This window comes from Amblyomma mixtum, chromosome 10 (assembly GCF_055824585.1).
Source record: "Amblyomma mixtum isolate Tamu chromosome 10, ASM5582458v1, whole genome shotgun sequence".
NCBI lineage: Eukaryota > Metazoa > Arthropoda > Arachnida > Ixodida > Ixodidae > Amblyomma > Amblyomma mixtum.
In genome coordinates, this window is record NC_143021.1 from 9,569,301 (window position 1) to 9,583,722 (window position 14,422).

Consider the following 14,422-nt stretch of genomic DNA (forward strand, 5'->3'; position numbering starts at 1 on the left):
CCGCGGTGAATTCGGCAGACTCTCTACGTGAGATTATTCGATGCGTCGTGAGAGAAGAACGGGCGAAGCTCTTTCCGGTCAAGGAACAGCCTCAGGTTAGCACACTTGCTGACGTTGATCCAGAGGAGGTGAGCAAGCTCTAGTCACGTGTACACCACTGCCTGTCTCCGGCCCAGTGCAGTCACAGCCCCCCAATCTCAGCTACGCCGCCGTCACACGTCGTTACATTCCATCCCAGCCGAACCCACGATACGACGCACCTGCCTCCGCCGCTGCACGAACTCCACCTCCCCAGCCGAAATCTCCACAGCGGCTAGGACGCCGCAGAACGGATGTCTGGAGAGCGCCAGACAATCAGCCGCTGTGCTACCATTGCGGTGAGGCTGGACATGTTTGGCGCCGCTGCCCATACAAGATGGGCATTCGAGGATTCCCCATCGGTTGTCCTCGTTCGATGTATGGAGAACGACCGCAGGGGATCGCGGATTACATCTCGCAAGCGCACTCCGTACAGCGCTGTTTCTCTCGATCCACATCTCCGCGTCGCTACAGTTCCCCAGGACGAGGCCAGCTCGGAGTCCCAACTAGATGCAGCAGCCTCTGGAGGTGCGGCTGCTCAAAGGCAGAATGCGCAAGATCCTCAGAAGAGCAAGTTGCTGGGCTAGTTGGTGCTGTTGCATCGTGGTGCAGCAGCGCAAAGGACGGGACACAAGAAACAAGGAAGCGCCTGTGTACGTCCTTCCTTATTTCTTGTGTCCCGTCCTTTGCGCTGCTCCACCACGATGCAAGATCCTCCATCGCCACAAGACAGTTCTCAACCAACACTGAATTCCGTAGCCGTACCGACGATTCCTGAGCCCACGTACCTCAAAACTAGCCGATGTCCTGACGCACCCCTCCGTGGCCACGACGCCTTTCCTCGATGCGGAACTTCTTCGACGCACCGCGGCCGAGACCGAATGCCTCGACATCCACAAAGTAAGACACCATCAAATGCCGACTTAGAGGTTTCAGTTGACGGCGCCGATGCAACTGCGCTCGTGGATACCAGTGCCGATTATTCTGTGCTCAGTGGACGATTCGCCACGGCACTAAAAAAGGTCACAACCGCTTGGGACGGCCTACAGATGCGTACTGCAGCGGGACATTTGGTCACACCTACGGGAACCGTGCACGTCGCGGGTAACCGTGCAAGGCCAAACATCCCTGGCAACGTCCGTAGCGTTAGCCGAGTGCTCCCGGGACGTCATACTCGGCGTGGACTTTCTGACCGAAAACGGTGCCGTTATTGATCTACAATCGCAGTCCGTCAAGTTCTCGACCAAGAAGGCCATATCCGTCGATAGTGTTCTCCCAGCGGCGCTGAAAATTCTAGACGAACACGTGACCTTGCCTTCACGTTCCAGTGTAATGGTAACCGTCGGCTCAAAGAACATACGGCAAAATGAGGGTGTCGCGGAAAGCAAGCAGCTGTTGCTACTGGACAGAAGAATTTCCGTTGCCAGGGCGGTTGTCTTCCTTGAAGACAGCAAGGTCAACGTTCTTCTCACCAATTTGAGCAACGAACACCAACACCTTAACAAGGAGACGACTGTGGCGTATACTGACGCCCTTAGGGACACTAGGTGTGTGCTCAGCTTAACAGCTGCTTCAACAACTCAGCCCGACGGACTTACTGATGTTAAGTAAGACATTAACCCAGCCCTGCCACTCGAGCAGCGAGACAAAGTGCGGGAACTGCTCAATCGCTACCGTGGTGCCTTCACGTCCTCGCCACGCGTCGGGCAGACGCATCTTGCGAAACATCGCATTAATGCAGATGAAAATGTTCCGCCACTCCGACAGTCACCTTATCGAGTGTCTACCAAAGAACGTGAGGCTATCAGCACACAGGTGAAAGAAATGCTCGCAAACGACGTTATTCGCCCTTCTAGGAGCCCGTGGGCGGCACCTTAGTGCTTGTGAAGTAGGACGGCACATTACGGTTCTGCGTTGACTACCGTCGGTTAAACATCACTAAAAAGGATGTGTATCCGCTGCCCAAAATTGACGATGCCTTGGATCGCTTATGCAACACCAGATATTTCTCCTCCATGGAGCTGAAGTCTGGATATTGGTAAATTGAGGTAGACGAAAGAGACCGCGAAAAGACGGCATTCATCACTCCAGACGGGTTGTACGAGTTTCAGGCGATGCCATTTGGTCTTTGTTTGGCATCCGCGACTTTCCAAAGGCTCATGGACACCATTCTTGCAGATTTGAAGTGAAAAACTTGTCTGGTCTACCTGGACGACGTCGTCGTTTTTTTCCCCGTCTTTCGAGGAGCACCTTCGTCGCCGTGAAGAGGTAATGCAGGCCATAACGTCATCAGGCCTTACTCTAAAAGCCGAAAATGCCATTTTGCATATGAAGAGGAAGTTTTTAGGCCATGTAGTGAACCAAGCAGGGGTCCTTCCGAATCCCGAAAAAACATCCGCCATTGCTCATTTTCCACCACCGTGTGACCAGAAGGAAGTTCGTCACTTCCTCGGACTATGCGCGTATTACCACCGCTTCGTGGAGAATTTCTAAAAAATTGTCTCACGTGACCCTTACTTATCTGACAAAAGCGCATGTACCGTTCAACGCTATTCCGTGCATGGAAAAAAAAATATGCGGCGAATACGCAGTCAGGCCTTGTACAGCAGTTCATATATGTGTTTTTGTACAGTTCCCCAGGAACTTTCGTGTGTCCAGGACAGTGGCGATGTTGCTCACCGAAGGTTTTGAGGCGTCCCCCGTGAACCCTCGTTTCTACAACGGTGGATCGCCGGCCAAAACAGCCGAGGAACACGTCCTAACTTTCCTTTGGTAAGTGCGCGACGAACTTGATAATTCAGATGCACTGGTGGTGAACCAGCACGCCTCAGCTTAGTTACTGTACTCGTCTGTACTCGTCTTCAGCAAATGCAGTGTGAACCATGTTTATTCGCAATATAAACGATGTGCCAAATAGCAGTAAAGAAAGCTTCTGTGCCCGCAACCTCAGTGTCCGAAGTGAACAAAGCGCGGTAGTGTTTTGAACGCCACCTGTGACTTTTTCATTCACTGTCGCGTTTGTGTTCTCAACCATAGTTATATCTGAAATTAAGTGTACATGCATGCATAATACAGATTGTCAACTTCACAGCTATAAAGCCGATTTTCTAAATTCCGGCAGTTTACTGAAGTTTGTACATTTAGCATCCATATGATAGCGCAAACATTTCCTTCCCTGCTTTTCAGGTATGCAGCAAATAAGACCTGCATAAGGGACGTTGCTGGGCGTTTTGGGCTTGGCGAGACGACCGCGTTCCCGATTATTGAGCGCATGATGGAGTACCTGGTGGAAATGGCCAAGACATTTATTTCATTTCAAGCCGACTTGGAACAGCTTGCGAAAAAACTTTGAGCAAGTAAGACTTCTCCCCAGAAAGTCTTTTAGAATGGTTTATTACACATACAACGTGTACAGTACAGCTTCTTTGCACAACCTTCCCAGTAACTCCACACCAAGAAAACAAAAATACCAAACAGTAGCATAAAAACAAGTTGCACTTCTGCTGACTGTAATCAACTGCAGACAGAATTCTAGGTTAATGCATGTATAATAGAACATCATATGCTTAAAATACTTAACGTCACACACTGTTCATTTCCAGCAATCACAGTGCATTTAGCAGTCAGGCAAATGCATTGTTCGGTAACAAATGCATCTGAGATTCTAGTGACTATTCAGGTACAAGTAGTAAAGTGAAGCGACATGAAAGAAGTATGTAAACAATGACTGAGCACGAAACGAAAAGAATGCAAGATATGTAAGGAGTCAATAGCGCTATGAAGTTGTACTCGAGAAGAAGCATGATCAAGCACAATGAATTAGCAGACAGGTAACGTACCCTGATCTGCAGTTGTTCACCTAGCTAGAAAATGTTGTGAATACTATGCAGCTTGCATATTATTTGTTAAAAGAACATTACATATACATGCCACTAAAGTGAGAAAATCAAAAATATTGCAAAGGTAAACAAAATATCGCTCAGTGCAAAAACATATTAAATCACAAATTAGCATTTCAACAAGTTGATAAAAATGGAGGCTAGCTTTCAAAGTGCCAGGTTGGTGGCCACACTGTAATAACAGTTTAATATGGAAAGCCCTGGGAAAGCATGTATATTGAATTTATATCATTGTCAAAACACATTTTAAGCCAGCTGGATGTGTCTGAAAATAATGCAGGCTTAGAATACGGCCTCATATTGAGCAATTCCCAAAGGTGAGTAACATATATGAACCTTTCAGAGTTGCATCTCCTTGTTATTACATTTTTGGCAAGGAAATGCATACACCAAAAAAAGCCTATGGGTGGTTAAAGAGGTAAACTAAGCTTGACTTGAAGCTTTTGTTTTTGAATGCAGGTGTCTGGCGTGCCTGGTACCATTGGCTGCATCGACGGCTCCTACATTAGCATTCGCTGCCCGGCGAACAAGATCCGGTCAACATATGTCAACAGACACATGAGCATCTCACTGAAGTCAATAGAAGGAACGCCGACCAAAAGGTTGTTGTTTAATATGAAGACGAAGACGTTTCGGCATCTATACGGAAGCCTTGATCAGAGTGATCAATGCTTCCGTATGGATGCCGAAACGTCTTCGTCTTCATATTAAACAACAACCTTTTGGTCGGCGTTCCTTCTATTGACTTCATGAATCTTCTTCCCGACCAGACGAGTTTTCGTCGAATGTTAGATTTCAGCATCTCACTGGCGGCACAGGCACGCTGCGACCACAACAAGAAATTCGTGGAGGTTACCATAGGAAATCCCAGCAAGATTCACGATTCCCGAATATTTGAAAAATCAAGATTCTCAAAAAAGCTTGCACAGGTCTGTGCGGATGGAGGTTAGATGTTCTCGGTGATGCTGCCTACCCGCTCAGAGAGTTTCTATTGACTCCTTTAAAAAATTATGGAAACCTGACCGTGAGAGAAAACGCATTTAACATGAAGTTGTCTGGTACGCGGGTTCGGACAGAGAATGCTTTCGCTGATTTGAAGGGTCGGTTCCGCCAGTAGCTGCACGCTGACTTTTTTGTTGTAGACAAAATGAACAAGTTCATACTGGCATGCTTTGTTTTGCACAATCTCTGCATCAACTCCGGAGACAAAAATTCAGGGGGCACTTTGGCTCTCTAAAGTGCTGCAAGGCGAAAGCGTTTCCTTGCGCACTGTGTGTTTTATTGTTTTAATTGTCATTTTATTTTTGTTTATTGTTGTTTTATGTTATGTTTTTTATTTCTTTTATTTTATTTATGAAACCCATGCATTCACAAAGGCCCTGGTTCGATTCCCAGCCTCGACAGAGTTTATTTTAAGTAATGACGCAGATCGTACCCGATCGTAGTTGCGCCATCGTACCTTGGTACCCGTGCAGAGCCCGCCAGACAGTGCCGCCAACCTCCACAGCCGCTTGTCCCCCAACTTGCAACCAAAAATTCCCTAGATTTCCCTAGATACGAAAAATAGTGTTCAGTTGTATAATGCAAAATTGTAGAATTGTATATTTATGCGTAGTTCAGTAGCAAGTTTTATCATGCAGCTACCCTATTACCAGACGTTGGTAAGCAAATTAACTAAATTTGAAATGAAGAATGCATCATGAACTTCTAAATGAAGCTACAAAATAAACCGTAGCGCTTTTTGGAAATTACAAATTAAAGGCTTTATATCGTATATGTTTTCATTTATAGCTATGCACCATCTAGCCCAAACTGAAGTTTTGTTAAAATATCGTATATGTCTTTTTATTTTCACCGTACGCAAGATATTGTGGGCATGTCAGCAGCAGACACGGCAACATGCTAAGCAATCCCTTTTGCTTTGCACTTCAGGTTTTTCTCGGAGCCCTGCTAGCGCCGCGTGAGTGGTATCAAGCGACACGTGCGAACCATGTTCAAGGATTCGATGCCGTATCAGCAGTACTGCTTTCCGACGGAGTCATCACTGAACCAGACCAACCTTGGCTATCAGCTTCCACACCTTTGACGACATCGGGGACGTCATGTCACGTGGCTCATCCATCGACTATAAATCTACCACCGGAGCTTTTCTTCGCCAGTGGGCATGTCAGCAGCAGACACGGCAACATGCTAAGCAATCCCTTTTGCTTTGCACTTCAGGTTGGTAATCTCAAATATGAACATTGTTATCGAAGTGACGATCGTTTTTTAGTGCTGCTGCCCTGCCCACTGAGCGTTGAGTGCTTTCTGTCTTGTGTTATTACATTATCGAAAGATCTGTTGTCTTGTGGCGATATTGAAGCAAATCCTGGTCCAACTGAAAAAGAGATGCTATCGGAGTTACTAGCAGGCCAGGGTAAGATTACTTCAACAATGGAGCGCCTACAGGCATCACAGAACAAGATAGAAGACAAGCTTTCCTCTTTAACTGAGCGGATTGACGGTATTGAGAGACAGTTATCCGGCCTAAATGTCTTAGCCACGAAGGTGAAAGATATGGAATCTACCATATCAGAACTTCAGGGGCAGCTTACTTTAGTTAGAAACCAGATGGATGACTTAGAAAACAGAGGTAGAAGAAATAACCTTATCATTTACGGTATAGAGGAGGACAGCATTGAGTCTAACCATGAACTGGAAGAGAAAGTAACAAATGGCGTTTTTCAGGAAAAGCTTGGTTTAACGGTAAGTGGCGTCGAAAAATGCCATAGAATGGGTAAAAAGGAAGCAAGCAAGGTGCGACCTGTCATTTTAAAACTCCTCGATTTCCGTGAAAAAATGTCCATATTACAATCATGTCACAAGCTCAAAGACTCCGGCATATCAATAGCTGAGGATTATTCAAAACGAGTTCGAGAAATACGTAAACAATTATGGAAAAGCTGTAAAGAAGAGAGAGACGAAGGAGCCAAAGCAAAGTTATTAATCGATAAACTAAGCGTTGATAGCGTCCTATTTGGTTGGGACGAAGCGAAAGGTTCTCGCTTCAGGCTTAAAAAGAAATCAAACTGACTTCTCACCAATAAACCTCGGACCCTGAAAATATTAAATGCTAATTGCAGGAGTGTTCTAAACAACACTGCTGAGTTGGAGGCTCTTCTGCTTTTGCACGATCCAGAAATTGCGGTTTTGACTGAGACTTGGCTTAACGACACAGTATTTGACAGTGAGTTTGTACCCATTGGCTACAGTTCGTACAGAAAAGACCGTGATGGTAGAGGTTGAGGCGTTAGCATACTCTATAAGTCAACCTTGCGAATTTTCCCAATGTCTGATATACCCAATGTAGAGTGTATTTTTTGTAAAGCATACTATGGAAATGTTAGATATGTTACTGCAGCAATGTATAGGCCCCCTAGTTCTACCGTTTCCGTTCTAGACGATCTCAAACAATATTTGTACACGAATGTCAAACTTGGTGATCGTATTATATTGTCAGGTGATTTTAATTTACCTAATATAGACTGGTCGACGTTCTCACTTGAAAAACATGACGCTTTAGGTGAAGCAATGTTGGACATTGCTTTTTTCTTTGATTTATTGCAAATTGTGGAACAAAGCACAAGAATTCAGGGCAGTTCTCAGTCAGTCCTTGACCTATTTTTTGTCAGCGGATCAATAGGCGCAGATACAAATTACGAAATAGTACCTGGAATTTCGGACCACGAAGCTGTCCTACTCACCATTGCTGATTCCGTCTTGGATAGCAAGCCTAAATATCCATCTTACCCAAACTTTTCTCGAGCCGATGATGTATCAATCATTGACATACTTTCGCTTAACTTCGATGCCTTTTCAGATAGCACGGATGATGTGCATTCGCTTTGGTGCAGGTTTAAAAAATTAGTAAAAGAGTGCATTGACCGTTTTGTCCCGCTGATAACTAAAAAGAAAAACGGCAGGAACCCCTGGATCTCCCGTGAGACGTTACGACTCCAAAGGCAATTGAAGCGTCTTAAGAAAAGATTAAAAATCCATGCTGCACAGGCGGTCAAAAAAAAGATTGACGAAATTTCCTCCCGCCTTAAAAATCAAGTATATGCCGATAAACAACGCTACTATGATGAATCACTGCCCAGTTTCATAACTACAGCTCCAGAAAAGTTTTGGCGTTCTATTTCTCCGACTTCCAAGGAATGTGATGTATTTCATGTTGATGGTAAAGATGTGTGCGATGGCAAGGAAATAGCAACTGCATTTAATAAACATTTTAAGTCCGTCTTTACTAAAGATAATGGCGTAATGCCGTCTTTCGAATTACCTACGTCACCTATAGCCGATGTTAAAATAAGTGAAACAGGAATACTAAACATGCTTTTAAATTTGGACATTAAAAAGTCTTGCGGTCCGGACAACATTCCAAACACATTTTTAAAGCGGTATGCAGAATGGACCTCAAAATACCTGCACGTTCTGTTCACGAGGTCATTGTGCGAGGGACAAGTGCCGAGCGACTGGAGGACTGCCAGAGTGAAGCCACTACATAAGGCAGGAAAAAAGCAGTGCATTCAAAATTGCCGCCCAATTTCTTTAACATCTACGGTATGTAAACTTTTGGAACACATAATTCATAATCATATCTCAGAATTCTTGGAGAAATATAATATACTTACGAAGCATCAACATGGTTTCCGAAAAGGCTACTCTACAAATACCCAATTGGTTCTAACAGTGCATGACTTTGCTAAAGCAATTAACAATGGGAAACAAATAGACGCTGTTTTTATGGATTTTTCAAAGGCTTTCGACAAGGTGTCTCCTAAAAAGTTACTTCACAAATTAGGCGCAATACTGAAAAATTTTCAACTAATTAACTGGCTTGCGGCTTATCTTGAGAACAGAGAACAATTTGTTGTTTTTAATGACCACCATTCAGAACGACTTTCAGTTGGCTCTGGCGTCCCGCAGGGCTCGGTGCTTGGGCCTCTTTTGTTTCTTTTGTTTATTAATGATGTACTGCATGGTATTCCCGTTAAGGTTAAACTTTATGCTGACGACTGTGTATTGTACTCGGAAATAGAGAACGCCGCTGACCAGGAACTGCTGAACAATGCCTTAGGACAAGTTGTTGCCTGGTGCAAAGCTTGGCAAATGTCAATTAATTTTCAAAAAACTGTTTTTATGACCATTACACGCAAGAAGCACAAGCTTAAATATCCATATGCTACTAACGACATATTTCTCTCCGAAGTAACAAACTACAAGTGTCTAGGACTCTGGATCACTAATGATCTCACTTGGAATAAGCACCTTGAATATGTAGTAGCTAATGCTAACCGCAAATTGTTCTTCTTGAGGAGGGCTTTGAGACTTTCCACCCCTTCTGTCCGTCTGCTCGCATACAAAAGTGTAATTCTGCCGATACTAGACTATGCATGTGTAATTTGGGACCCTTTCACCAAGACTAACATCACCAAGATGGAAATGGTGCAAAGAAAAGCAGTTCGCTTCATATATAGTAGCTTTGGACGTACATCAGTAACCGAACTACTAATGAAAGCAAACCTGCCACCATTAACGCAAAGAAACCGTGTATCACGACTAAAATTCCTCTTTCAACTTATTAACGGTCATTATAAAACCGACCTCACGGGAATAATTAGTTTTTCATCTGGGTATTCTACAAGGCAGAGACACAGTCGCACAATAACCGCCTTTAGCACCCATAATAACTGTTTTAAGTATTCTTTCTTTCCCCGAACAGTAACTGAATGGAATCTACTAACCAATGATCAAATTTCAAAATCATCACTGTCGGCATTTGTTTTAGGTATTGTTTAGAAACGTGTTGTCTTTAACTGTTTATACGCTCCATGGATCTAATTTGTATTATATGCTTTGTCTGTGTTATTGTTTTCATTATGTATTTATTGTATCCCACCCTGCTAAAATCCCCAGAGGGGATTGCAGTATTGATAAATAAATAAAATATTAGTAAACATGCATCGGCGTGTGGAATTAACTGAATTTTTTCCCCTCATGTTGTGTCGGTTTAGACTTCAGCCGAAGGGTACCATGTACAAAATTTCTGGAGGTGTCTTGAAGAGTGTACGGATACTGCGATTTAAAAGCTGCTTGTTCATTTGCTGCGATTGCTCTAGAGGGTGGCTGACGTAGCAGTTTGAGTCAATTAAAACAATGAAGTAGTGATTGGTTTTTGTATGCCTCTTGTGACCTCAACTCACTCTGTTCGTCGTGATGGAAGTGGAAATTATGGTTTATGATTTTGGAGGGTCTAACGATCCAAAGCGACCCAGGCTATGAGGGATGAAATAGTGAAGGGCTACGGAAATTTCGACCACCTGGGGTTCTTTAACGTGCACTCACATCGCACAGTACACGGGCCTCTAGAATTTCGCCTCCATCGAAATTCGACCGCCGAGGCCGGGATCGAAGCCTCCTCTTTCGGGTCAGCAGCCGAGCGCCATAACCACTGAGCCACCGCGGCGGGTGAACTAGGAAATGTTCCCTTAGTTAGACTAGCTGAGATTTCCAACACGGCGCTCCTTTATAAAAAAAAATGGCGCCCTTGTTCTTTCTTAGTTATCAAAACAAACATGCAGATATGCTTACTAAATAGGAATTTCACGTCGTGCAGCGAGCTCCAAATACAGCGTGAGGAAGGGGCGCGCGTGTTGAGGGAAGACGGTGGCGCGCCAAACCGCAGCAGCGGGTGCCACTGGCCACGTCGGGGACCATACATGTCCGACTACATCCGTGTAAGGGCTGGTTCACATGCATGCAAGCGACTGAAAATTGAGCAGCGCAGCGGTGCGAAAAATTCGTAACTTGTTGGAACATGTATCGCCGCTCTGACTGCTGGAGCCGCCGCGATGGCTCTAAACAGCTTTTGCGCTGCAGCAACAAAGCGTTTTCACCTCCATGTGAAACAAGATTTACTCGAACGCGCGGCGATGTTGTGCGTTCCTCCGTCAGTTGTAGAGAAAAAAACAACTAAACGCTTATACTGTCCTAACAATTTGAGGGAGAAAAAAAATAATTCTCCGAGCAAATGAAATTTTCCTAGATTATACAAAAAATCCCTTTACCCCTAAATGACGTTTAAATTCTCTGGATCTAAGGAAAACTCCCTAGGGTTGACTGCACTGAGCTGTTTTTGCGTCTCCCCTTTCGTTTGAGAAGGCTCGATGAGGCTGCGTAAGAGACGCCAAGTCCCCTTCGAGCCCATCTGACGCGCTGCCAAGTTGCAGCGTTCTATCCAATTGGAGTCTGTGAGCTGTGCGGCATATGCCGCAGCCTGCGCTGTAAGTTTTGCAATGCGAGATCTAAGCTTGCGATTCGTCTTTTGGCTCTTCCACCGTCTTGTTAAGCTCCGGCGCGCCTCCCACAGATGCAGGAGGTGATTGTCCACTGCGGTGATATCGTCGGTAGTGTGAAGTGTTTGCATGTGTTGTTTCTGTATGTTGTTGACCTGTGTTGCCCACTCCACATCGCCGTCGGATAATAGTACAGGAGGGATGTCATGAGTTCGAAATTGCTACCAATTGGTTATTTTCGCCTGTCCCCAGTTTTTGCGGGCTGCCTTCGCCAAAAGCGTGATGCGGAGAAGGCAGTGGTTGCTGCTCAGGGAATACCCCAGGTGTTCCCAGGTGGCGTTTCTAGTGTTCCTAACCAGAGATATGTCAGGACAAGGACACGTATCACGGCTCACCGAGTTGCCCACACGTGTGGGGCAAGCCGGATCCGTGAGCAATGTAAGACGAAGGGTGGAGATGAGCTCAGCCAGCTTGCGTCCCCTGGCTTTTTCGAAGTGATAGCCCCAGTGAAAGCTGGGGGCGTTGAAATCAACAACAATCACCAGGGGTTCCTTATCAGCCAATTTGAGTGCGCGATAGAAAATTTCGCTGAAAGTAACGTGCGGCTTATGCGGGGGGCAGTATACGTTGGGTACATGTATTGACGGGTCGCGGCGCCTGAGAGGCAGAACCCTGACCGTTATGTATTGCTGCGCAGTCTCCAGGTCAAGATCGACCAGAATCGCGGTGTATGCTTTATGCACCAGGACGCGGGTCGAGGGGCCCCCTGAAACGAGCTATACCCAAACAATTTAGCATCATTACCGGGCTCTTGCAGAGCAATAAGCGCCGGCATGTCACCGAGGCACTGAGGTAGAGCTGGAGGTGTGATCGGTTTTTCCAGGCTCAGAAACCCCTGCAGTTCCACTGAATGATTTTGAGTTGTTCTAATTTGTTAGCTTTCTAAGAATGTTTGCTAGCCATATTGATGTTTCTGTTATTACGGTGCTGGGTATACCCACTCGCTCTGAGGGCAGCGCAGACAGAGCCAGGGGCTGCATCAACGCCGCAGCTATTGGGCCGGAACCGCTTTCTTCCGCTGCTTGTTGGGGAGCTGACCCTTGCTAGCACCGCCTTAAGGACGAAGTAAGTCACCTGGGCCGCAATACCTGGAACCATTTCAGCAAATGCGGACCTGAACATGTCATGAAAGGACTTGCGGACCCCAATCATTATTTCATTCGGCAGGGCTGCCACCCGCTCCTCGAACCCGAAGCGGCCCGCGTCAACGGGGGCCGAATCGACCACCGTGTCTGCGGTCCGCCGCGAGACGCTAGTGAGGCAAGATGATACTGAGGATCCGCCATCGCTATCCTCTGGTTCAGTGTTCTGCATGGGCTCAGACGGCCCGGCCTACTTGGCTTCTAATTCTTGAATTTTATGGGCGAGAATTTGGTTTTGGCGCCTGAGCTCTTGTACCTGTCGCTGTAGGGCGGATTCGGTGGGGGAGGAAGGGGTGTGGACCCACAGACTAACCCACTCCAACTGCTCACCTGAGTTTGACCTCGTACCAGGGGCGGGAAATCCCCGGCTTTGAAGACCGGCAGCCTCGTCGCGTTCCCGGACATTACAAATTTGGGCGGCCCGGACTAGGCCTTCTTGGGTTCGGGCTTGGGTGCAGGAGCCTGCTTGGATCCGGCCTTGGGCGTCGGGGCCTTTTCGGGTCCCAGCGTCTGCTTCTGCTTTGGTGTGGGTGGTGGTTCCGGTTTGATGACCTTGCGGTACTTGCCCGCGCAGCCATCCGCCCCGGTGGGATGGCTGCCTCCGCAGATGAGGCAGCACGGGGAGCACTGATGTTCAGCTGGGCCGCCGTCAGGAGCAGCAGCAACCTGAGCCCCGCAGCGTTGACAGCGCCCAGGCTAAGGCCGCGGGCAGGCGTCGGCCCGGTGGTGGTGAAAATATTTTAATGAAATAGTTTAGGAGGTTGTAGCGACGGGTGGAGCTCTCAGTCCGGAACCCCATTGGCGTAGGCTGCTGTCCGGGCTCTTTCGATGAGTTTCTTTTGACTCTTTTCGTCCGAGCTGGTCAGAGCTGCCTCCCACCCCTCCTCCGTTGGCTGGTTATTAGCAGTGATCGCCTGATTTTGTTGGCAGGCCCATACCATATGGTACAGGTCCGCCTTCTCCCCGCAAAATTTGCATTGTGAGTCAAATGACTCCGGGTCTATGGCATATAGTCTTCGTGGGTTGTTGTAAGTGTTGGTCTGTAACTTTCGGAGGTGTTGTTCCTCCCCTTTATCTAGTGTCTTAGCCGGCGGAGGGTAGACGCGACGGGATAATCTTAAGTGCTGAAGTATCTCATTGTAAGTTAGTAGTGGGATAGGAGGTTCCACGGCATCCGCACTGGGTGCCAAGGGGAGAAATGCTCGGGCTGAGGCATGTGCGCTCTCGTTCCCTGGGATGCCCTGGGGTACCCATATTAAGTGTTTGTGTGTGGGTTAGTTAGCCACGGGTGTAGCTATCTTGCAGGATTTTAGCTGCTAGCGGTGCGACCCTGCCCCTGAGGTAATTGCGATACGCTGTCTGTGAATCTGTGAGAATGTATTCTGAGCTAGTGTGTGTTGCAGCTAGAGCAATCGCCACTTCTTCCACAGCCAGTATGTCCTGGCTAGCCAGTGCTAGTCCGTCGACTGTTGTATCTTGGTGCACTACCGCGACGGCCGTCATTCCCTGCTCGGGACCCGCAGCATCGACATAGAACACGCCCTCGCACCCGCCGTAGTGTCTTTTCATGGCTTCGGCTCGTGCTTGTCGTCTTGACTGGTGAAAATCGGGGTGCATATTCCTGGGTAGTGGAGCTACCTTGAGTTTATTTATTTATTTATTTATTTATTTATTTATTTATTTATTTATTTATTTCATAATACTGCAGGCCAATAGATTGGCCCATGCAGGAGGGGCTATACAAGGCATTGAAAATGACAAATACAAAGAAAAATACATGGGGTTACAAACAATGAGCAGAATAACAAAATACAACGCTCATTCACTCGAGAAAATGCTTCTCAAGAGCTTTACTAAAATTTGAGGACTGGAAAATGGCCTCGGGAAGAGAGTTCCAGTCGGAAAC

General features: G+C 46.6%; 1 protein-coding gene across 1 annotated transcript; it reads left to right on the top strand.

Moving 5' to 3' along the window:
- The first annotated feature begins 5,918 nt into the window (after positions 1 to 5,918).
- On the top strand, positions 5,919 to 7,049 carry LOC149325101 (uncharacterized). The gene has a single exon (XM_089563821.1). It carries the CDS (start codon positions 6,165 to 6,167, stop codon positions 7,047 to 7,049), a length of 885 nt encoding a protein of 294 aa, XP_089419947.1. The 5' UTR covers positions 5,919 to 6,164.
- Positions 7,050 to 14,422: the final 7,373 nt, after the last annotated feature.